The 23,384-nt window shown below is 33.1% G+C and overlaps 1 protein-coding gene across 8 annotated transcripts in view; it reads right to left on the bottom strand.

Moving 5' to 3' along the window:
• Positions 1-23,384, bottom strand: part of LOC119638468 (nuclear localization sequence-binding protein) — a 255,425-nt gene that overhangs the window by 6,099 nt on the left and 225,942 nt on the right. For all 8 annotated transcript variants that reach the window (XM_038035264.1, XM_038035265.1, XM_038035269.1 and 5 more), the window contains one exon: positions 10,675-11,281. In XM_038035264.1, the coding sequence (XP_037891192.1) occupies positions 10,675-11,281 (607 nt within the window). The remainder of the gene's footprint in view (positions 1-10,674; positions 11,282-23,384) is intronic.

The raw sequence follows: 23,384 nt of genomic DNA, 5'->3' as shown, positions 1-23,384 counted from the left end.
ATATATATATATATATATATATAAAGCATTTTTTTATAGCTTTGTCGTTTTAAGTCGACTTCATCTCAGTGTTCTCTTTGTTAAATATTATTTAGCTAATTTGATTAAATATATAACTAATGTAAAAAGTACATGATAAATTCTTTCAAATTTTTAAACAATTGAACCCAACAAAAAAAAAAATATAGATTTAAAAAAACTTCTAAAATTCTTTGCTCAAACATTTATACCCTATAGAGTTAACGAAATTAGCAATTAAATGATTATTACATATTTACAAATTAAATATACGTTTATATATATATATATATAAAAATATATATATATTCTCTCTCTCTATAGAGAGAGAGAGAGAGAGAGAGACAGAGAGATAGAAAACATATTACAGAGCATAATATTCAATAATTTACAATAATTATAATAATTTTTAATTAACTTCTCGTTTAATTGCGGCAAAGTAGTATGAAATATTGAATAACTTTACTTCTTCTAAAAAATATAATAAAAAGCAGTGTTTCTTTGACCCTACACCATCACAAAGGCATACTAAACTTTTGCGGACCTTTTCGAATCCAACTGATCGAATCAATATCTTTACGTGAGTTGTGTTAAGCTTGTCCGTCCGTCTGTCCCTTTCGTAGGACTTGAAATAGAGCGTAAACCGATCGATTCAGTATTAGTATTAAGCTTGTCTATCCGTCTTGTTTTCTTTTATTTAATGCATTGTAATTTTCGAGATATTTGGCTATTGAAAATGATTCAGATAGGACCAATTTTTCAACCACATCCCATATGAAGACTTATTGTGAAAAGCCATTATATATGAATAATTGCACAGTGTAAGGTGTAGGGTGTTTAATGATGAATCGTGGTTGTTTTTTCTCTATTTTTAGATATTTTTTTTTTTTAATAATCAATACATTAGTAGATAACAATAAATTCCTTTTTCCCATAAGTGTATTTATATATTATTCTTCACATGTTACAATTAATTCAATTAGTTAAATACATATATATTTTTACTAAGTTTACTTAACAACTTGCTTATCAACAAAAACTTTGCTTTTTAATTTGAACTTTTTTTTTGTTTTTTTTTTTAATTTTTCTAAATTTTACACGATTTAATTAAATAATTATTAATTTCTATAAGATTTCTTTAATATTGTTTGTATGTAAATATCACTCTAATATTACAATTTTTTGTTTTTTCTTTTCGCAATCAACATTAAATATTAATAACTAAGACTAGGATAATAATAATAATCATCTGTGCTCTCCAATATAGTATTTATTATACCCATTAGCAAAAGCATAAAGATTTTTATAAAAGCAATTTCGGCTTTTTGCTTACGAAAATTAGAAAAAGTTACAAACATTGAAAATAATTTAATTGCCGAACTTTTGATCGATCACGCTTTCTATTACGAAACTCTATACGATCTTTACGAACCAGAAGCTTTTTATAATTTATAATTTTAAATGCTAGCCCGCGCCTGTAATAGCCTAATAAAGCAGGGGCTGGTTTTTACGTAAGCTCCTAGGCAAGTGGCTTTTTAATTACACTTGGCATGTTGCCTTCACTCCTGGCCATAGAGCCCCTTGGATGACAAATGAACAAGGAAAAGCAATTTTTCGTTAATAAATAATGTTTCAATGAAATCTTTCCTTCCACCATGTTTCACTAAAGAAAATTATATTTCAATACTTTCCTGGACAAGGTACGTCTGAATTGAGGCAGTTACTAATGTACGACTACAATAATTGTGGATATTTTTTTTTTTTTTTATGTTTATGTGGGAAAATGTATATATATTAAAACTGCGTGTACTCATATAAGTGCACGTTCAATACAACGTTGCAAATATCATTGAATGGCTTAATTATTACAATAATTAATTTATTAAACTGTATCTCGCTTATAGCGTGTACTGAAAAGAGTACACGCCCTAGTAGTTTCGAGACAAATGCCTCTAAGGCGTATTATTCATTTCTTATACTTTTCCTTAAAAGATTGTTAGGGATTTTCTGCATTTATCGAAGCCAGAGTTGCAGAACGAGATGAGGGAGAAGACAGATCTACACGAACATTTCTTTTATAGCAAAAATAACATTAAAAAACAGCTCAAATATTGCGACCTATAGATTGAATACACATTTACATCGACAGGCAAGCGGACGTAAGTAGGCATTTAAACGATTTTTGCAACTGATCAATCTGGACATCTCGACAGTTCGAGACGTCACAATGAAATTTTCAGAACTTTTACGAATGGTGGATGGACAAATCGGTCTAACCGAATAGTTGTGCTTGCAACTTTAGTCAGTATTCAAAAAGCTCTTCGTACGGATATTTATTCCGTTCGCCTGAGGTTTGGGTATAATAAATAAGAATTTTCATTCGGAAAAGGTCGACAGGAGGAATTGTATATGATTACAAAACAAAAATTTGACTAATTTATGTAGAATGGGAAAAGAAACCAAAGCTTAAATATTATAAGGTTATGCGTAGGATTAGGTTTTATTAAGAAAGGTTATCTAACGATTGTTTCTGGTAACTAAATGCGAACATTAGGAAAATGGTGATCATCATCTCGGGTTAGAATTTTGAATAGATTAAAAGCCTATATCCTTTAAAATTGGACCGATTAGATATTGTATACAAAACTTCGTGTCAAACTACTTGCAGGCTTTCAGAAACTTCATGTTAAACTAGTTGTAGACTATATACGATAGCTTTCAGAAACTTTCAAAATATAAAAAACAATTCAAATATCCCAGTAAAAATTCTATTGCAATTTAACGAATCCTATTTATGATATTTTTAATTATTTTTATATCCTACTTTAGGTCAAAACAAATATATCTAATCTAGATTAGAATCGCTTTTCATATTTCCGATAAAAAATAGTTATAATTTTTCTAAGCAAAAAAAAATTTTTTTTTTTCTTGTCAAACATTAACTAAAATATAAAGTTTCTCTTTTCGATTAAGCAAAACTATGTAGAAAAATGGTTCTATGTACTAATTACTCTAAAGAATTATTAGTTTAGCGAATCAAGTCGACTACAAATAATAATAGTTTACAAAATTAATGTATAAAGCAAATGCAGTTTGACATACCCTATACACTATGTGTGATGAGGACATATCAAGTTTTTGGGAATTTATGAAATATCGAGAACGGTTTGAGATAGATCCACATTTTAGAAAAATTTTTTGAAGCCAGTTTGTGCCCAGCCACTATTGAGGTTTCACCCAAGTGTTGTGCACCGTGTTTCCTATGGAAATCATCATCAAAGAAAAGCTGCTGACTTGATATGAGAAATCGGGAATGAAAGTATATTGGATTAGATTTGTCTTTCGCTCGCTTAATGAAATCGTCAATGTACGTCTGTCCGTCGAGGGGTGTTCGACCTACAGGTAACAATTTTTCAGATTTTTTGATGATATTTGGCACGCTGATGTGGTTTAGCTGAAGATCGAACGCTATTGAAACTGGTCTGGATCGGAGCAAGTTACAAGTTACGTTTTTTGAGATATTCCGATGAAACTTCGTGCACCCGATGCGCTTTAGCTTAAGGTCGGACGGTATTGAAAATGCTTTGGATCAGACCACTTTTTCGCCGACTTCCCATATAAAGCGCCTTATTTTGAAACTTGGTTATATGAATAACTGCAGCGTGGTGTAGTATATTTAATGGTGCACCCAGGGCCACTATAGTGTTTTAACTTGTTTTCTACCTAACCTAACTTTCGAAATGCACATAATATATATCTACTTCTACTAAAATGCATCAGTTTGTACGATACTCGCGAGTCAAGAGACAACCGCGCATTAATTCCACCAATTAATATATAGAATTTATGAGATATAGTTAACACTGTGATCAAAAGTTCCTTCACCTTCGCACGGTTCCTACGACAGTAGCTAAGACACGCAAAGTTTAATTCAAATTTACATTAATATTATATGCATAAAATATTTAAGCTTTAGTTTTATTTAAAATAAAATTGGATACCTAAAAAAATGAGTTGAAATGGACCCCAAAGTTAAAAAAAATGCAGCATGAAGACGACGAATGATTCCCCATCGGATTCATGTTTCGCTGAAAGGAAGAGAATAACACTACGGCTAACTAATGAAACATCTGTATAAGTATTTGAATGTTCAGTAAATACATAAGCTATATATATATCTATATATATATGTATATCTCTTCTTTACCCAAAAGCCATAACGGCCTTGATCATTATTGGGAGACTGGTTTGTTTTGCATTTAATTAAAGCTTTTTTTTAACCTAAGCATTGATTCTGTAATTACAAGAATAATGATAATCTTGACGCTATATATATATATATACATACATATATATGTATGACAACGCTATACAGAGAACTTTTGCTATTCACTATTAATTCACTAAACACTATAGATATATATCTACCTGTCTATCTATATATATATATATATATGTATATACGAGAGAGTATGTGAGAGAGTACGTTCTTATAGATGTTTGTGTTAACTTAATTGTACGAAGGATTTTTATATAGAAATGATTCATTCAAAGGTTACTGCTTGCAACATTACAATAACAATATAATTATTAATAATAATAACAATAAAACCAAAATTAAGTTAAGATAACACTCGTTTACACAAAATATGATCAGAGGGGGGGGGGGGCGCAACGGGGTATATATATATATATATAAGATATTAATTTGAAAACATTCATAAGAAGAAACTTGATAGGTTCAAGTATAAATTAATGCACATTTATGTATATATGTAGCTATATATATATCTATATATATATATATATATATAGTGGATATAGATATGGAGAAAAAGATTTTGTTAAGCCTAAGTTAAAAAATTAATAAATTACCGCAATACGTAATGCATAGATAGTAAGTAAGTAGTAGTAGTAAGTAGGCCTACGTTGTTGCTTTTTTTTTTTTTTAATTCAATTTTACATTTGTTCATGATACTATAATAATGATATGCGTTTATGCGTGTGAATACAATTAATTTTATTGCAAATACAAAAATACATTTAATCGATGGAACGAGAATCGTTATTATTATTATCATTATTATTATTATTATATAAACTATAGAGCATATTGTAAAGCGTTATTATCATATTATGGTTATACGCTATTATTATGTTAAAGAAAAAACAAACAGGGTTTTAAATAATAAACAAGAACAGCAGAGCAGAGCAAGTATTGTTGTTATGTGTAAGAATACACAGTACTTCTAATATTTTCATATTTGCCACCCCCACCCACACAGGCTCGGTCACTTAAGATGGCCGCTTTGGAAAAATATTCTAAATGCATTTTCCATGAGCCAAAGTGTGCCGGGAAAAGTATCGGGAATATTGATATGCATGCGGATCTAAAAGTATCGGGACTACAGAAAATACTGTGGAAAGTATCAAGAGCGGAAAGTGCCGGAACTGTTTAAATGCGTTAAAATCAAAAAGTACCGGGAATTGGATTTTCAAAATTATTTAGAGTTATGTAAATGCCTGAAATGTATCCGGATCAGAAAGTGTAGGGAATTGGTTGTTTCAATTTGGGGAGAAAGTGCTGCGAACTAGTATTGGAAGAAATGACACTAGTTATTAAACATATTCAAAATCGACGAAGATCAATTCAAATTAAGATCAAAAAGTGACGGGAATTGTCCTTCCAAAATTCACCATCTCGATAACAGACCATCGTGAACGTTTTAAATGTATTCGAACCAAAATGTACCGGGATTTTTATATTTGGAATTGTAAAAACTAGCAGGAAAAGTGCCATGAATCGTCATGTAAGATATTCAAAAGTATCAGATTATCTGCTCGCATTAGGATCAAAAATTCTTTTCAAAATAGTTGAAAATGCTGTAAAAGGCCCTAATCGTATAGTACCGGGAGCTGTTTATTTATAATTACAAAAGATGCGAATCAGAAAGGAAAAAATTTGCCCCCACGGAAGGACATAGCACATAGAATGTGAAAAAACAAACTGAGCGCTCCGAGCATGAATCTACACATCTGATAAGAGTGAGTTTTGCCTTCAATTGCCCACCACCGAGCCAGAGTTTTTCGCATCATTTGAGTTACCCACTGCTATCATCAAACTCGCGCTTTGGGTGGGTGCCGCTATCAGGCCAATGATTGCTTAGGGGGTTCATTATTAAACCTTGCTGAATAGGCTTGCGATATTAACGCAGTCTGTGGCACACGCAACCCATTAAACAATACAATTTCTTTTATTCCTATTGAGCAGTTTCAGGCCAAAAGTCGAGCTAATGATATCATTAGTGACTAAACATGCTAGTCTTCTCTTTAAGCATCTATAGAAAACTTCTAAATAATTTCAATTTCCTCTGCGAACTTTTTCTCCTGTAAACGGAGCAAACAATGAAAAGGGCCCAGTGAATGAATTAAGAAATTGTTATTTTCCCGGTACTTTTTTGTCGCTGTGCTATTTACAAAACACATCTGCGTCTAATATACAATGTTATCGAATAGCTCAGGATAAAAATCATCAAAATCATCGCGAGTGAAACGTTGACAGGACGGGTGGCAAATATGTAAAAATTCGCCTTAAGGCGTCAAATATACGTTTTCGTTATTGTATAGTATATGTGTATATAATACGATCGAAGTTTTACAATATTTTCATTTTTTTTTTTTTTTTTTGTGTTATACATGTATATAATATACTGACCGCTTTTAATAAATACCAAATTTTTTGTATGTATACGAAGGAACAAAACACAAACCAAAAAATTCTAAACATATATATATATATATATATATATATACATATATATATATACATATATATATATACATGTATTTATTAAACTATAACTATGAAAGGATGAAATAAATTTGTATTTTTTTTTTTTTTCGGTACCTATAGGCTTTGCAGAATGTGTGTGTATGTGAATTTATTTATATATTTATATATAGATGTGTGTGTGTATCTTTCTACGGTTGATTAAGTTACAACAAATACCAGTTAGGGTTGTCTTGGCAGTAGAATATTTCGCATAATGTGCCCCTGATGTTACTGTTTATTGTTGTTGTGCTTGTTGTTATCGTTGTTGTTGTTGCCATTTACCATTAAGTGCAGCTTGCAGTTTTCTTTCTTTCATGTGTCATTTGAGTCCTGTTGTGTGTTCTTTTTTTTCTTTTTTTGCTATTTCCTCGCTAGGCTGCTCGGCTACCGCTTTGGCAAATTATTAGGTTTTAACAAACAGCTGCGCTGGTGCTTTATATAATGCATTCCAGGCCAGGTAAACACATACATGGACACCTTTACGTTCACGTTCATGCACGCACGCACGCACATACACATACACACACACACACACACACGCGCGCGCGCGCACATAGATATATATATATATATATATATATCGTCTATAAGACTCTATAAGTACTCTTTCAGGATTGTGTTCGTGGTCGTTGGGTTCGCTTTTCAAACGCTTAGCCACATATTATTATAAATTGTTGAGCGAAAATGACAGGAAATCCAGTTTTAAGTTTTTTCCCTGCTTTTTTCTTTTTCTTTCTTTCTTTTTTCTTGTCTTTAATAATATATTGAAGAATTGATTGTAAAACGTATTATATATATAGGTAAAGTATAACTGTTTGATTTTCTTTTAAAAGGACACACACTCAGCAGAGAAATTCATCATATTATTCATCAAATTCTTAAAAACTAGTTAAAATTATTTTCAATGAAAATGAAGAGAAAACAACTTTTTTTTTTTTTTGTTTCTTTTTGGAAAAGTTTAAATAACTCATTGTCTCTCGCCTTTTGTGTGTTATTTTTAAGTTCAACAATTCCTTATAACTTGTTTTTTAACCAGCACATGTTCTTTTTCATTTATCTATCATATAAATTCTATAATAGGTCATTAAAACGGTTACTCAAAGCGAAAATTTAAATTTTTATACAACAAACAAGCAAACGCACATGCGCATACATAGTTAACTTGAAAACTTCTACGAGTTGTGCTGAACAAACCCGTTCAGTTATAAAAGTAAAATTGAAAAGAATTTTTTTTTCTTTTTTTTTGGAACAGATGCGTTCAAAATACCCGTAATTCTCTTTGCTATGGTATTAAAAAGGATATTCACGTAGATATACAAACACACACACAATACGTATGCACGCTCGCACGTACGCACGCGCGCAAGCATGCATGTATAGTTAAATGCTGACAATGTAGCAGTTAGGGAGGAGTATGAATGCAGCTGCCGTTTCGGTTATTAAGCAGAAATGTGTTCCCCCCCCTTCTTGTTACTGCCAGTATTGTTATTGTTGTTGTTGATGTTAATATCCTATATTCAGTTAGAGTAACGTTATTATATTTTTTTATTTAAGGCTTTCGTTTTTTTTAGAAAATTTTTTAAATAGCTTTTTTCTTTATATATGTGATGTGTGTTGCTGTGGCTTCTTCGATTGTTTATTTATAATATGTACAGCTCGTGCTATAAGACTCGTCCATGTGATAAGAAAACGAAAAGATTACGTTAAAAACTACACAATAACAAACAGTTCATGAACGAAGCAAAGAAATTGAAGAGTCACCTGTTTGTTAATTTAATAGTTTATTATTTTTGACACTCGATGATCATTAATAAAATGACTTTAAAATTCAACTGCATTGGATCACTTATGTGTCATACAAAGATGTTTATATTTATTAAGGTGAAAGGTGAAGATTTTATCATTCTGTTAACTACCAATGTTTCAGCTAATGGGATATTTCGAGTGCCGTCGGAATTTAGAAGACCCCCCCCCCCCCTCCTTCTCCACCCACCCTCTTCATTAGCATGCTATTTCCTTCTCTGTTCAAGAATCGAAAAAAAAAATATCGCCTTTATTTCGCCGATTTTCCTCTTTTGCCTACAAGTAAAATGAAAACAAGTAAGAACATTACAGCCGACCTTTAAATACCCTACGCCACATTGCCTAACACAACTCGAATTTTTTCTCTTTTTACAACACAACAACAAAACTAAACGAAAATGACAGGTTTTTTTTTTATCCTTTTCATTTGAAATTTGACTCATAGGTAATATCTGGTATCGTTCTTGATAACTGTTTCTAGATCATCTCGCTAGTGCTAAGAGGCGAGTGACGAATGAATTATAAAAGTGTTGTAATACTAGAGCCTTCAATGAGTATTGAGACAAATTTTAATAATGCAGGAGGGACTGGGTGAATTCATTCAGTTGAAGCCGATTGTGAAGACTGTCGAACATTTCATTTCTATCTGGCACAAAAATTCAAGAGAATCAGAGAGACACAGCTACGGTATTTTCCAATCCGTACTGATGTCAAAGCGGTACAGGTAAAGAAGTTTTTCTCTCTTTGAAGAGAATCTTCAATATTCACTTTTTTGATTTGAATCGCCTGCGCAGTGAAAAGTAGTTCGCCCTTACTTTAAACCAAAGTCCAATATAATTTTTAGGTTCGTTTTCCTTATTGCGAGGTAATTGAATGCGGCCATATCTCTGTCCGTTGCGGATGGCATTTGCGACGCCCATTAAATAGGTGTACATCTGCATTTTTACATCCGTCAACGTTTCAACGACAAACAGTGGACACGTACAGCTTGCGCTGATCGAAATTCTATCAATCTTATGAAATCTCTTCCTGAATTTGGCACTTGTGATGAAATTGTGTCGGAATCTCTTGCTGCTTACGAACAAGAGGTAGCTGAGGAAGTGCGCTTCTACTTATTTTTCTTAGATATATTCCAAAAGTGGGTAAAAATGCATACAGTATGAAATGCATTACAAGCATAGTCTGGCTTGCAGTCAATTATTAAGACACTGCAAAGGAAATTTTATTGAATATTTTTAATATCTAAGAAAAAGGATCCATTTTTTTGTATAAAATTAAAGGCTTCCTTCCTCCCACTCTGTACCGATGGAGATTAGATAGTCAAAAGTATTCGCCTCCCATTTCCGTTTTATATTTTAAATATTGAAGATAGAAGAACCATCGAAATATTCTTCAAGGATTTCCACTAATTTAGTAGAGCGCAATAAAATCTATAACAAACTTACTTAAGATGACCTTCTATAAGGTTTAGTTTAAAAGGCGGAACTTTTCTAAATACCATGTATAAGTGCGTTTAAAGTAATACATTGCTGTATATACTCTTATACAGGTACGCGCTCATATTTCGTTGGTAATCAATCAATAGTTTGTTGTTACCTTATATTTCTTTATTCTTCTTAAGAATTGTAAGTCTTTCATAGGAAAATATCTTAACGAGACCTTTCTTGTTCTTCTTTTTTTCTTTTTTTCCTTAAAGATCATGTTAACCAGCTGTCGCTTTTGATGCTTAAGAAATTGTTGAACATTAACCGTACATTGCATTATATATTTATAATAAGTAGGATAGAATTGTTTCATTGATCTTGAAACTAGTAGGATCGTTCGTTCCATATGAAAACATACAAGTAAATTTATACCTTAAGTATGGTAAAGAAAAAAAAAACACAAAAACAGAAAAAAGGCATATGCTTTATGGTATATTAAGAAAAAGAGAAGATAATGAAAATATCAAAAAAAAAAAAAAAAAAAACAATTGAAGAAAAAAATATATTACAAATTGACTGGCTACGCTAGGCTCTTACCTGTGTGACAGGATCCTTCATGATCAGCACATCTGTTACTGTGCCAAACATATTGAAATATTCCTTAAGTTTTTCAGCTGACGTCTGCCAGCTAAGGCCGCCAACAAATAATTTACCGGGTGCAGGATCAGATGCCACCGAACCATTAACACTATTGTTAGGGGTAGATCGTCCCGAATTTGTGGCTTTTACTACGGCATTTTGACCGCCGACGACTGTTTGCTGTTGTTGCTGTTGATTCGTTTGACCATTGACATTGGAGGCATTAGAATTTGTTTGCGTATTGCTGGCAGACGTACCATTTAATAAGGCTAACGTTGCCTGTTGAGCTGCTGAATGCTGCTGAGCAGCGGCTACTGTATTACTGTTAACGGATGCATTTACATTTTGTTGATTCGACGTTTGATTATTGACGATAGCGGCATTTGTCTGTTGTTGTTGGTGATGATGTTGTTGTTGAGCAACCGAGGCACTCTTTAATACCGCCGTCGTTAGAGTACCATTCACTGCGGCCACGTTGCTATTTAACGATGCGATAAGGCTACTATGATCTATTAGACCGGCAGCAGCTGCTGCCGCAGCGGCGGCAGCATTATCAATGGGGTTACTGTGGGAATAAAAGAAATTATCAGATATTTCTTCCTTTATACGCGGCCGCATGGGCGGTGGCAAAGCGGTGGGATGATGTTGTAACATTGTAGTAGAACCCTCTTTAAGTGTATGCATTTCTTGGTCACACCGCAAGAGAGATTTTTTTTTAACGGGTCTTAACACGTTTTCGAGGTTAAGTGTAGGTTACGTTTGTTTTTTTTTTTTACTGTTTTCCTTATTCTTTTTTTCACTACAATTTTCCGTAAAACTAAATTTTGTTTCCACAAATTCTATCAAAATTTTGCACAGGTTTTTTGGTGGTTTACTTGTCTTATTTTTTTTATTTTTTTCGTGATTTTCTTGAAAAAAAATAATCTATGCCTTGTTTTCGCTAAAAATTTCAAATAAACAACAACGCGCCTTGTTTTTGCGGTTGCTTAGTTACCAAAACAAAAGGAATATTTGTAATCAAAACAACAACAAGAGAATACACTAAACATATTCACTGAAAATGACATTTGTTTATTTGTTTTCTTTCTTTATTTCGTTGTTTTAACAGAGTTTACAATATTTGAGAATAGCTTTGCTTTCAATGCTGTTGCCCTCCCTGTAAGATGTTTACTCCTTAAGCGAAATTAAAGGAATGATCGCTAGAGCGATGTGTTACGAGAGCGCAAGCGTATCTCACTCATAATATATACAAATTATTGAGTGATTATTACTTGCTCTGCTAATTAATACCGGTTTAGTTTTGGTCCTTAGAGTAGTGCGCTTTGTGTGTACATTTACTCGCTAGGCAATGAGTGAATTTTATGGGAATTTCCTGTTTTTTGTGACTTTTTGCTGAAAGGAAGTTAATGTTTAACGTAGGATAACTGCATACAGTCCTGATCCTAAAAACTTGCGAATTTAATTAAAATTAGCGTAGGTTTGTGTTTCGCTTAAAACTAAGATTTTACGCTCTCGTCATTTGAAGGCAGGATATTGAAAACGCACAAACAGTATCCTGGCAAACAATCACTAATTTTTCTTAGAAAATTAATCTTGAAGGCTAAAAATTGCCTAGAAAAACCCTTGCGTATTTTGTGAGGAGACCAGTAAACTTTTTAATGAAAATTTTATAAAATTTACGACACGAAGAAAATTATATAATTAATTTTGGTCGTCTTGAGCATATGTAGTTTTTCGCTTTGATATTAAAAAGTTGCAAAAAAACATGTATAGTAAATCTGAAGTACCACAGCTGGACACTAGAGATTAATTTTTTAAGGCACCTAAACAATATTTTGACCCTTTGCAATACTTTGCACAAACAAATATCTCGTGAGATTTATCGATTAAGATGTTTATGCTTTTGCAGATGTAAATATGATAAAATTTTGAACCTCAGCTGCAAATAAGAAGGTATAAGTCACGTTTCTATTAGATTTCTATCGTATATTTCTGATTCTAGAGAACGGAAAATAGAACATACTTCGAAGAAGTTAGAATTTCATCTTGATCCAAAGCATATTTGTTATTAAATTGTTTTAATTTTTGGTGTTTTTTGGTTTTTAATTACTTTACGTCTCGTTAAAACTCCGAGCTTTCATATAGAATGTCGAAACAGCTGTTTATAATGTAACAATAAACACCTGTGATTGTTGATTCGCTGAATATTCAATAAGAAGAAGATGAAAATTTAGCCTTTAAAAAAAAGTAGTCTGATTTTTATCGCTTAATCCACTTAATCTTCATATTTCGAAAGAAAAAAGAGCAAAAGCTAATTCCATTTGGTTTTGTTGTCAATTGTCCTAGAACAGTTAAAAGCGGTTTTGGTTCGAACTTAAAGAAATCATTTAAAGTTTCTATCTTTTTTTGCGCGGCAAAACATCGCATGTAGCTTAGATAGCTGAATATATAAATGGACTATACAGAACGTAGGAAATAGCAAAGATTCCCAACAGAACTGAACTCTAAATATGATCAATGATATGTACATTTTCTCTTTTATTTTAATAAATTTAAGCTATGGCCAATGATAGTGATACTAAAAGTTGGAATTGTTGGTGCGGTATTGTGGACTGTCCGATCACTTTTTACTCGTGATGATATAAGGTAAGTTTCTTTTTATTTCCGTTACTGAAGAACTATTCATCCCGATAACAATATTCAAAAATATATTCAAAATAATTGGTAGGGTAGGAGCGTACAAAATGTATTCTTGATCAGCTTAAGCTTCAAATCAAATTTAAAAGCAGACATGATAAAGTGATGTTCAAAAATTGGCTTTCAATAATTTATAGAAAATATCGATCTAAGACTTTATAGAATAAGTTCAAACAAATTCAAGTAGGAGGTATTTTACAATTCCTTAAAATTTTTTTTGAAAGAGGATTATCTAAAACGTTTTGTTGGCAAAGCCATCAGTAACTTTGCTAAAATGGACTGCTCCAAGTGTATAATTAAAAAATGCTTTCCAATCCTTTTTCATTTCTTTGAGATAGTAAGTAACAAGAAATATTTAAAAAGGCATATAAACGTGGACAGACGGACACATTTCAGATTTATCATTATAGCGATTTATACGGTAAAGAGTTTTTCATTTGCTTCGATCCCTATTTTCAAAAAAGAATTACTTTGTCAAGTTATAACGTAGGAGACTCGGAACATCACTAATAAACGGGACAACCGAAAACTGGAAGAAGAAACTAGGTTAGGCTATATACTTCCATCTTCTGACTGATCTTTAAAAGATCTACAAATATTGAAATATTGTTTCTGTGTCAATAAACAGAAATGTTCATCCGAACTACTGAGTTGGTCTTCGTTTTTATTTATTTATTTATTGTTGTCGTCAGGGCCCCGAAAACGAAAGAGTTCAATATTTGCAGAAAAGTGTACATAATCATTGATCAGTGGCTAGTGCTTATTTCCAGACAAGACCTGCTATTCCTCTCAGTGATGTCAAGAAAATTTATAAGCGTTTTTCGGTCCTCGTTCATTGATAAACTTAGACCAAATGAAGTTTCCACAGAAATGGGAAAAATAATTTTGATAAAATTAGAAAGGCAGACAAGGGAAATGTGTGGGCATATATTAAAGACATCTTTTTGCTCCGATAGCTCCTACCATCGGAGCCCAAAGAAAAATATGACCAGCAAGCTCTGTAAGACATATATTAAAATTAGTAAAACGTTTAATTTCTTTTACGAAGGTTTCCTGGCAAACGAATGAGGTGTGAATGCCTTGACTTTAGACAGCATCCTATTATTAAAATTCGTCCGAGGAAGGTAAAGGTATTTCAATAGATGCTTGCATGTATTTTGATCTATTATTGAAAATGGTAAAGTAAGCGAAGTGTTGTAGTAAACAACAATGATTTTTATCTTTTTCTACATAAAATAAAAGTTTCCCTCTCAGTATTATTGACTTATTCAATGTATACAGACGCTAATCATGGAACACTCAGTATTGCGTTTTCGGCATTTGCTCCCGACGCCCGTTAAACGTTTTTAGAAGCTTTACGGTGATCCTGCCCTATCGCATCCCAGTTGTGGGTTTAAAAGAACGGCCAGGTGGGCCAAAAAGTTTCGAAGATAATGAATTGCAACACTTGTTGAATGAAAATCCTCTCCGAACTCTCAAAGAACGGGTTAGTAGTCCAGGAGAGCCATCAAGATCGAAGCGGAATATTATGGCCATAAAGCCATGCTTTGCACATGAGGGAATTAGCGAGGTGTGGTGTATTACAAGCTGCTGTTGTTGCGCAATAGGAATTAACAGACGCAAAGTCATCCTCTTCTTGCGTGAGCACGCTCGGTCACACGTTGTAAGACTTGCCAGGGATACACTGTTGCAGCCCGAATTGGAAGTTTTGCCGCACTCACCATAGTCATCAGATATAGCACCTTCTAATTATCATTTGCTTAGATCGATAGAACTGAGCTTGGCTGTTACGCAATTTCGAAATGTTTAAGAAGTGGGAAAATGGGCTAATGATTGGATCGCTGCCAAAACAATATCATTCTTCAAACAGGGAATTACCATGTTGCCAGGAAAATTGGAAAAGATTGTAGAAAATGATGGAAAACATTTGCATTAATATATATTGTACCAATAAATGGCGGTTTCATATGAAAAAATGATCAAAGCACATGCAAGCACCTAATAAAAAACAGATTTTCTTTAAACAATTTTAATGATTGATTTTTTCTTCTTTTTTCTTATTTTGTAGTTTTTAACATTTAACCAAAAATACGAGATACCACCCGGTTTGATGAAAGCATACTTGGGTGGAGACGATGATGAAGAACAAGAAGAATAAAATCAATGTCCAAGTATTTATGAAAATTCCTTACGGATGGAAAATAATCATCGTTTTGGATTTTAATAAATAGTTCTCACTATTTAGCAAAATACGAAAAAAATATTGTGATAGTCTGCCGCCGGATGATAGATGTTAAACAAATATTCCTGTAAAGATTTTACGGGTTTCTTTATCAACATAATATCGGAATAAAGAGAATCAATCAAGACCCGCATTTCTTTTTATTTTTAAAAACCCACCACGGTGTGTGTAGCCATAAAAATTTCTTAAAAGTGCGTATTAACGTAACTTGATATATCTTATGTATATTTAATATAACACACAATGTAAATATTTTCAAAAAAAGAAATGAAATCTTATCCAATTTGATGGATGCAATAGTGTACTAAAGCGATTGCAACGTTTGTAACTTTCAGCAATATATAGCATGAGAGATTTAACAAAATAAAGCATAGCATAGAAGTGGGACTAGATTTTACTGCCTTCCGGCTGTTACTCTGAGCATATCTATGACCACTCAAAAAAAAAAAAAACAAGAAAAATATCCTTGTCGATAAGCTTTTACTCAAAATTCATAAGTATTGTCGAAAAACAGGTTATATCACTCTGCATGCATTTTGGGACTTCTATCAGTTTCCCATAATGCTTAGAAAACTCATAGAACTACTCTGATGAAGTTGAACTTATGAACTCATGTAAAACCATAGAAGCCATTTAAAAAGCTAACGCAATACGTCTCTTTATGGTATTTCGAGAATCAGCAAATACAACGAAAAAAAAAGGAAGTAAGAACATTGTAGCCACGCGACGCAGACTATTACATACCCTACACCACTTCGCCTAGTATTGTTATTTACTCGTTTTAATAATAATATACCAAAAGGTACACATCAACTGTAATAGACAACAACTTTCATGAAATCCTTTTATAGTGCAGGATTCAAAAATAGGCGTAAATGGTCCAAATTTGATAAACTTAATCTTTCTATGTTAATTTACTATTGTGATGTAATTTTCATCATGAAACATTATAGCTTTTTGTTGTATAAACTTCAATTTTCGTTCTATGAGAGGGGTTTCAAAAAATCGCCCCAGCCGATTTAAAGTTTTCATATCAATTTACAATGTCGAAATATTAACACTTAGTCACTTTTACCGAGAAATTTTGAAAATTATAAATTTTCTCTATATAACGACTTTCCAGAAGAGGGCGTTACACGGTCGAAAAAGTGAACCGACCCCAACCATTTTCAATAGTGTTCGTCCTTAGACCGAAGTACTTCTGTGTAGCATCCATCTCAAAAATTACTACCTGTAGCTTGAACACAATTTTACATGGACAGACATCAGACGGACAGGCAGACAGACAGGCGGATAGATCGATTTAGGAAATCTAGGTAATTTAGGAAATTTAGATTCTAAATCGATCGGTGTGCCTATCTTAAGCTCTTCTGGGTGTTGCATAAGTTCGTGGCTATATACCACGAGTAGTGTAGGGTATGAAAACAAGGCGATACGATTTTTCCGTACTTGTTTTAAGTGTGATAGGGATTCAAAGCGAATACATGCTTCCTATTTATTTAAAAATAATTGAATTAAGCTTAGGCTTTAGTTTGCTTCTGCATATTTCGAACGCATACAGAAGAAATATTTGCGTCTCCTTTTTATTGTTTTTTTCGTTTCTGCGGTTCTTCGGTGTGACTTGAATTGACCTTAAAAGACGCTCTGTAACCATGTGTGACAGTTTGAGATGAACGAAAAGAAACATTTAACGGAAATGTAAACGGAAATGCCCACCTTCCTCTCTCTCTCTCTCTCTTACTATCATCCTTTTTTCTCATCATCAAGGGATGGGGGTATATTCATTTTGTGAAAGCCTTTGCGACGCCCAGAAGGAAACATCAGAAATCCCACAAAGTCTATATATATATTTGATCAGCATCAAATTCTAAATCGATTTAAGCATGTCCGTCTGTCCGTCGGTGTGATGGCTGTTGTAAATATTCTTCTGGCCGGAAAAATCAAGCAAATTTGGCAGACACATTGGAAATTCCTGCACTTAGGTTGGTGTTGAAAACGGGCAAAATCGATCGAGCACTACGTAAACTGAGAACACCTCTGTCCCAATGAAGCGACCAATCGGAAGGGAAATCTAACTTTCATGGCCTTTTGTAGTATTTCGAATTGATGACTGCATTTAATGCTACGTTGTCGAGTTATGTAAGGCGAAGAATTTTGAAAATATTCCTGCAATGATTTTCAAATGTTTGCCTTAATTAAAATTTAATTGTTTTGTATGGCTGTGTAGGCCCCTTTGTCTGTTCATCATTTTTGCTCTCTCTTTCTCGCTCGCTCACTCTATCTCTCTTTCTCTCTCTCTCCCTCGTTGCTTACTTGTACTCGAACGATGGACATAATTGAATTTCTAATTGATGCCACAATGCAAATGGCATCTTTAATGAAAACATAATAAATCATGTCCTTAATAAATTGATTTTTCCAATACTCCAGCATTTAATCAAAGTCCATGCATCAAGCAACTAGCAACCAACCAACCAACCAAACAACCAGCCGATGACCAGCCAACAAAGCTTGTGGCGGTTGTGGAAATAATAAAAAGGATTAAAAACAAACTTATATAGTGTTGTTGTAGTATCCCCTACATATTTATATATAAAATTACTTTTCTCCAGATAAAAACCAATAAATCACGACTTGTGTAATACTCGTGAAGAAAAATAAAATAAAAAATAAAAGAAAGAAGAAAAATCCTTCATTGTTGTCAAACACAAAACAGAGAAAAAAGGATAAAAATAAAAAAATAAAAAAGGAAACAAAGAGATAAAATGCACTATATATCTAGAGTAAAATTTCATCATTCATTATCGAATGCTTCAAAAAAGATTTTCAACACTTTTATACATCAACCGAAAAGCCCCGTAAGTGTTTTCCTTTAGCAAGTATCCATCGTTTCGCTATTACATACTGTTATGCACATACAACTATGCATTAAGCAACACAGAGTTTCTTCTATCCAAAAAGGTTTGGGTTCATCAATTTTTAATAAAGTTATTATAAAAGCAGGAGAGAAAGAGAGAGAGAGAGAGAGAGAGAGAGAGAGAGAGAGAGAGAGAGAGAGAAAGAGATAGAAAATGATGACGATACGAAAACCATGCAAGCACAACACTTACTTACTCTCCACCTATATATAGAACATTAAATATTTGATAATTGTGTTGACAGAGCAGAGTAGAGCAGAGCGGAGCGAAGTAAAGCAGACCAGACCAGACTGTTGGTGAGGATGTAAGACATTCTTTCGGTTTTGGTTATGCACACCCATTGTCCTGTTGAAATTTGCAGCCATTACTGAGGTTTTATTTGATCAGGTTGTTTTTCGGACATTTACACCAGCACATATATGTAATATAGTATATGCAGGCATGCTGAATTGTGTGTGTAGTGATGTATGTCTACTGGTTATCCGAGTACACTTGTACTAAAATGAAATTGTTTTTTGCAATTTTTTTAACCTACACTTGTCATCAAAAGTGCGTGTGTACGTGTATGTGCTTATATGTAGCCATTTTGATCGTAATCTATTTCGCAAAAACTCATGTGATGAGCCATAAATTTTCCTTACCATCGACAACTCGTCGACTAAATCGTTGATATCACTGTAGAAAAATGCTTTAGATTATCGATAAGCGTTGCATAGAGCGTATACAGGCGGCAGAGGAAAAGTAATTATGTTAAAAATTTTAAAATTATTTTCTAATGAAAGCAATAAGAGAGAGAGAGAGGGGAAAGGGGAAGAAACACATATGCAAACTATTAGAGAGCCTCATATGAATCGGTTTAAGTTTGTTCGGCCGTCTGTCTGCTTAATTTTATTCAACCAACAGGTTAAAATTTTTGAAATAATTTGATGAGATTTGATGCGCAGACACGCACGTTTTGTGAATGTACGCAATAACATCCGGAAGGACCTTGACATATAACTACCTCTTATTATAATCGATTTCGAATCGTTTTCTGAATCGACTTGTCTGTCTGTCCGTCCATCTAATTGTGTTTGATCTGAACTTTGGTGCACTTATGTGTACGGTCGAACCCTATTGAAAGTGGTTCGGATTCAGTCATATTTTTACTCCCGATATAACCCTTTATATGAATAATTGCATTAAGAAAAGTTGTGTATGGTACTTAATGGCGAGCCGCGTCCCACTATAACGCTTTTAAATATTTTCGCAGAACTATTCTTACCTCTCGTAAGAATAGTTGTGCCTAAGAGCTTTAAGAATTGAAGTGCATTTACAAAATTCAGCGCAGTTAGCTTTTATACCAAATTACTGTTATGAAAAACAACAACTTTCCGGTCCTAAAAAACAACATTTTTCGTAGATAAAAAAAAGTCCGAAATTGTTCAAATTTTGTACAGTTAATTTTTTTTATCTTAAATTACTATTGTGATCTGATTAGATCTGTCATATGAACTTCAGTTTTCAGTTTTTGTGAGAGGCCAACCGGTCGACAGTTTTCGCCCGGATTTAGAATGCCGAAATATTTTTACTTAGCCAACTTTTGCCGAGAAATTTTGAAAATTGCCTCTTTTTCATATAAATGACTTTTCAAAATAAGGCTTAGTATCAGCAGTGGTCAAAAAAGTAGGTCAATCCGCACCATTTTCAATAAAGTTTATGCTTGGGTTGAAACGCGTCAGTGTACCAAAATCCAGTAACACATCAAAAATTTGCGATTTGTGCCTTGAACAAAAATTTGCATGAACAGACGTCAGAGGGACAGACATATAAACGGACAGGCAAATTGAAAATCATTTTCTGAATCATTTAGCATAATAAAAGGTGGGTCTCACGGTAGACCCGTTCTGCGTGTTGCATATGTCCGAACAAAATTAATATATAAAGTGGTGTAGGGTGTAAAAATATCAACCGTGTATTATAATGTTTTATATTATACAAATTATGTTGTTCTTTTGACTCTTATAAGTCCCACGGTGATATGCTTCGTTGCCAAAAAAAATGTAAAAAATGTAAGATTTAGTGTTAATGGTTAAATTAGATTAGCAATTTATCCGTTATGTATGCTGTACTTTTGTCGAGAAATGATATATTTGCCTATAAATTGCACTTGAAAGTGTGCTTCTTTCGTAAGTATGTGGTAATGTATGAGTGCAACGCTAAGAGTTCCTCTTTCCAAAATTCCCCTCTATGTACCCTATACCATTTTTTTTATATATAATTTTTTTACAAAATATGCTAAGTTTGCGCGGATGTAAGTAACGTCCAGGGGGACTTAGGTAGACAGACTTGTCTCTTATTATATCGATCGATACCGAATCATTTTGTAAATGGATATTAGCTTGTCTGTTCGTTTGTCCGATGTCTCTCTGTTGTCTGCCCGTATGTATTTGTGTTGAACAAATAAGTCGCTGTTCTTGAGATATTTTGACGAAATTCGGTACACTGACGTATTTCGTCCCAAGGACAAGCGGTATTGAAGATGGTTTCAATTGCATTGGCGACTACTCCGCATATAATCAAACCGTTATATGAAACGGACATTGTAACGGTCCAAATTTTTTGAAAAAATTCATTAAACTTTTATATTTTGGCATATGAAATTAGCGGAGAAAGTCGGTGTCTGTTGGGCCACGGATAGTTTCCGGGTAGCTACAAACTAAAAAGGTGACAAAGAAAATAATTTTGCTAAATTTGAACCCAGCGCTTATATCGGGACTCCCACCAAAAAGATTAGGTTTTGAGAAGAAAGTACAAAAAATATTTTATTTTTTTTTTTCTTAATGTAATCAATCAATCAGAGGATGTGCCCTATTTTTGTAACACGGTGATGGTCAACAAAGAGGGAGAAAAGAGAAAAAGGCAGGGAGGAGACGACCGCCCCTAGCGGATGTGTGCCCAAAAGACTGTATCGAGTGAGCACTCTCTTTAAGGTGGCACTAAAGTGAACTCTATTGCACTTGGGATTTAACATCGACTTGGCAGTCACCGTTCTTACCTAACCGATTACTCGTATCGAAATAAATTAAAAATAAACATTAGGCGGAATGATGTAGGGTATATAGTGTTTGGATTTGCCTTATGATATTGTTTTTAGTTCTTTTTTTTATTATTATTATTAAGGCGTAGCTCTGTTTCAAATCCTTGCGTTTTTGCACCTAATCTTTTGGGAACAAATAGAAATTTCTCTCTTTACAAGGTGTAATAATGATTTGTACAAAAAAAGAAAAAGGAAAACAATAAATGTAAGCCTTCAGTTCTTTACATTTGCATTTAGCTAAGCCCTAACGAAGTCTCCGATGCTTTGTAAGTATTTTAAAAATGCTCTTGAAAGCAGCAGGTAGAAAGAAAACAAAAGAATAGAGTTAAAGTGAAGAACTTATTTTAGTTAAAAAAAAGAGTAAAACTTTTGTTAAAGTTTTATCAGCATAAAGCCGAAAAAATGAAAACCTAAATTAGCAAATTTCTCACATGCGTAAATTCCAATCCATTCCTAAATGATTGACAGAGCTTAAGAGAAAGGAATGAACTTCTATTTTCCATTGCTTGTACACTATAAACTTAGTCTTAGTTTTCGCGGCTAATATGGAATATGGGTTACTTGACATCTCCAAATAATGACACAACAAAGAACAAAAACAAATAAATAGACTACGGATATTGCTATTTTCATACAGATATACAGGGTGTGTACTATATATTAAGGGTAGATAGAATATATTAGGGAAAGTTAGTCAGAGTTAGAAAGAGTGCGCGGGAGCGTGAGAGATAATTTGAAAGAAAAGCTTTAATTCAATTTCTTGTTCTCTATCGTGGTATTTGCACAACATTAATACATACAGCAATACACCTATAAATTGTAGATACACTTGAAACGCTTGATAATGAAACAAACAGAAATAAAGAGAATTTCTATGCAAAATTACAATAATATACAACTGGAATTATAAAGCGATAAAACGAATAAGAGAATGAGAAAGAGAATTCATGTCAGCGAAGAAAATTTGTGCGCTTATGCTCTAGAAAGCGAAATAAAAACTTGTGAGTGTACTTATTTGTGATAAGTGTAGAAAGCATAGATGGTAAACGAGAGAGAAAATGAAAAACAAGACTAAATGGGATAATGTGTATACCAATATACCTATCTCATCATCTCATCCAATCTACCCTATGTGGCCAAAAGCAACTCTGTAAGTTATGCACTATCAAGTATTCTTACATGGGCGGTCAAATGTGTCTTATTAAATTTAAGAAAAATACATTATCAAATCACTGTCAACTACTTTAATTAATTATTATTATTATTATTATTATTATTATTAATTTCGCCACAGAAGTAAATTCTAAGACTAAACTCTTAAAAGCACCAGCATCTAAGTCTATCGGGTTTTATTAAAATTTATATGATTAATTTAAAATTTACTTGGAATTTTAGTTGAAGTTGTTGCTAATATCAACATATTTGTGAACCTTTTAGACCAGAATATAAGTCTGTTCGCTGACTGCAGCATTAATTAATGCTTGCGGGAACTATTTTAGAAATGGTTTGTCCCGAAGCAGAAAAGCATGAGAAAATTCTGGGAGAGTTAATCTCCCTGAGCGGCCGAGTAGGTAAAGGATCTCGATTAATAACTCAATAGTCGTGGGTTTAAATCTCAAGTGCGGTAAAACTCAATAACGTTAGATGGCAGTACTTGAGGACTTTAGTCTTGGAATTTATACCTCTCGCTAAATTGATAACAATAATAATAATAGAAGTCGAATATTGGAAA

Source organism: Glossina fuscipes, unplaced genomic scaffold, assembly GCF_014805625.2.
Source record: "Glossina fuscipes isolate IAEA_lab_2018 unplaced genomic scaffold, Yale_Gfus_2 90, whole genome shotgun sequence".
NCBI lineage: Eukaryota > Metazoa > Arthropoda > Insecta > Diptera > Glossinidae > Glossina > Glossina fuscipes.
The sequence above is the reverse complement of the archived record's forward strand: the minus strand, read 5'-3'. Positions and strand labels throughout refer to the sequence as shown.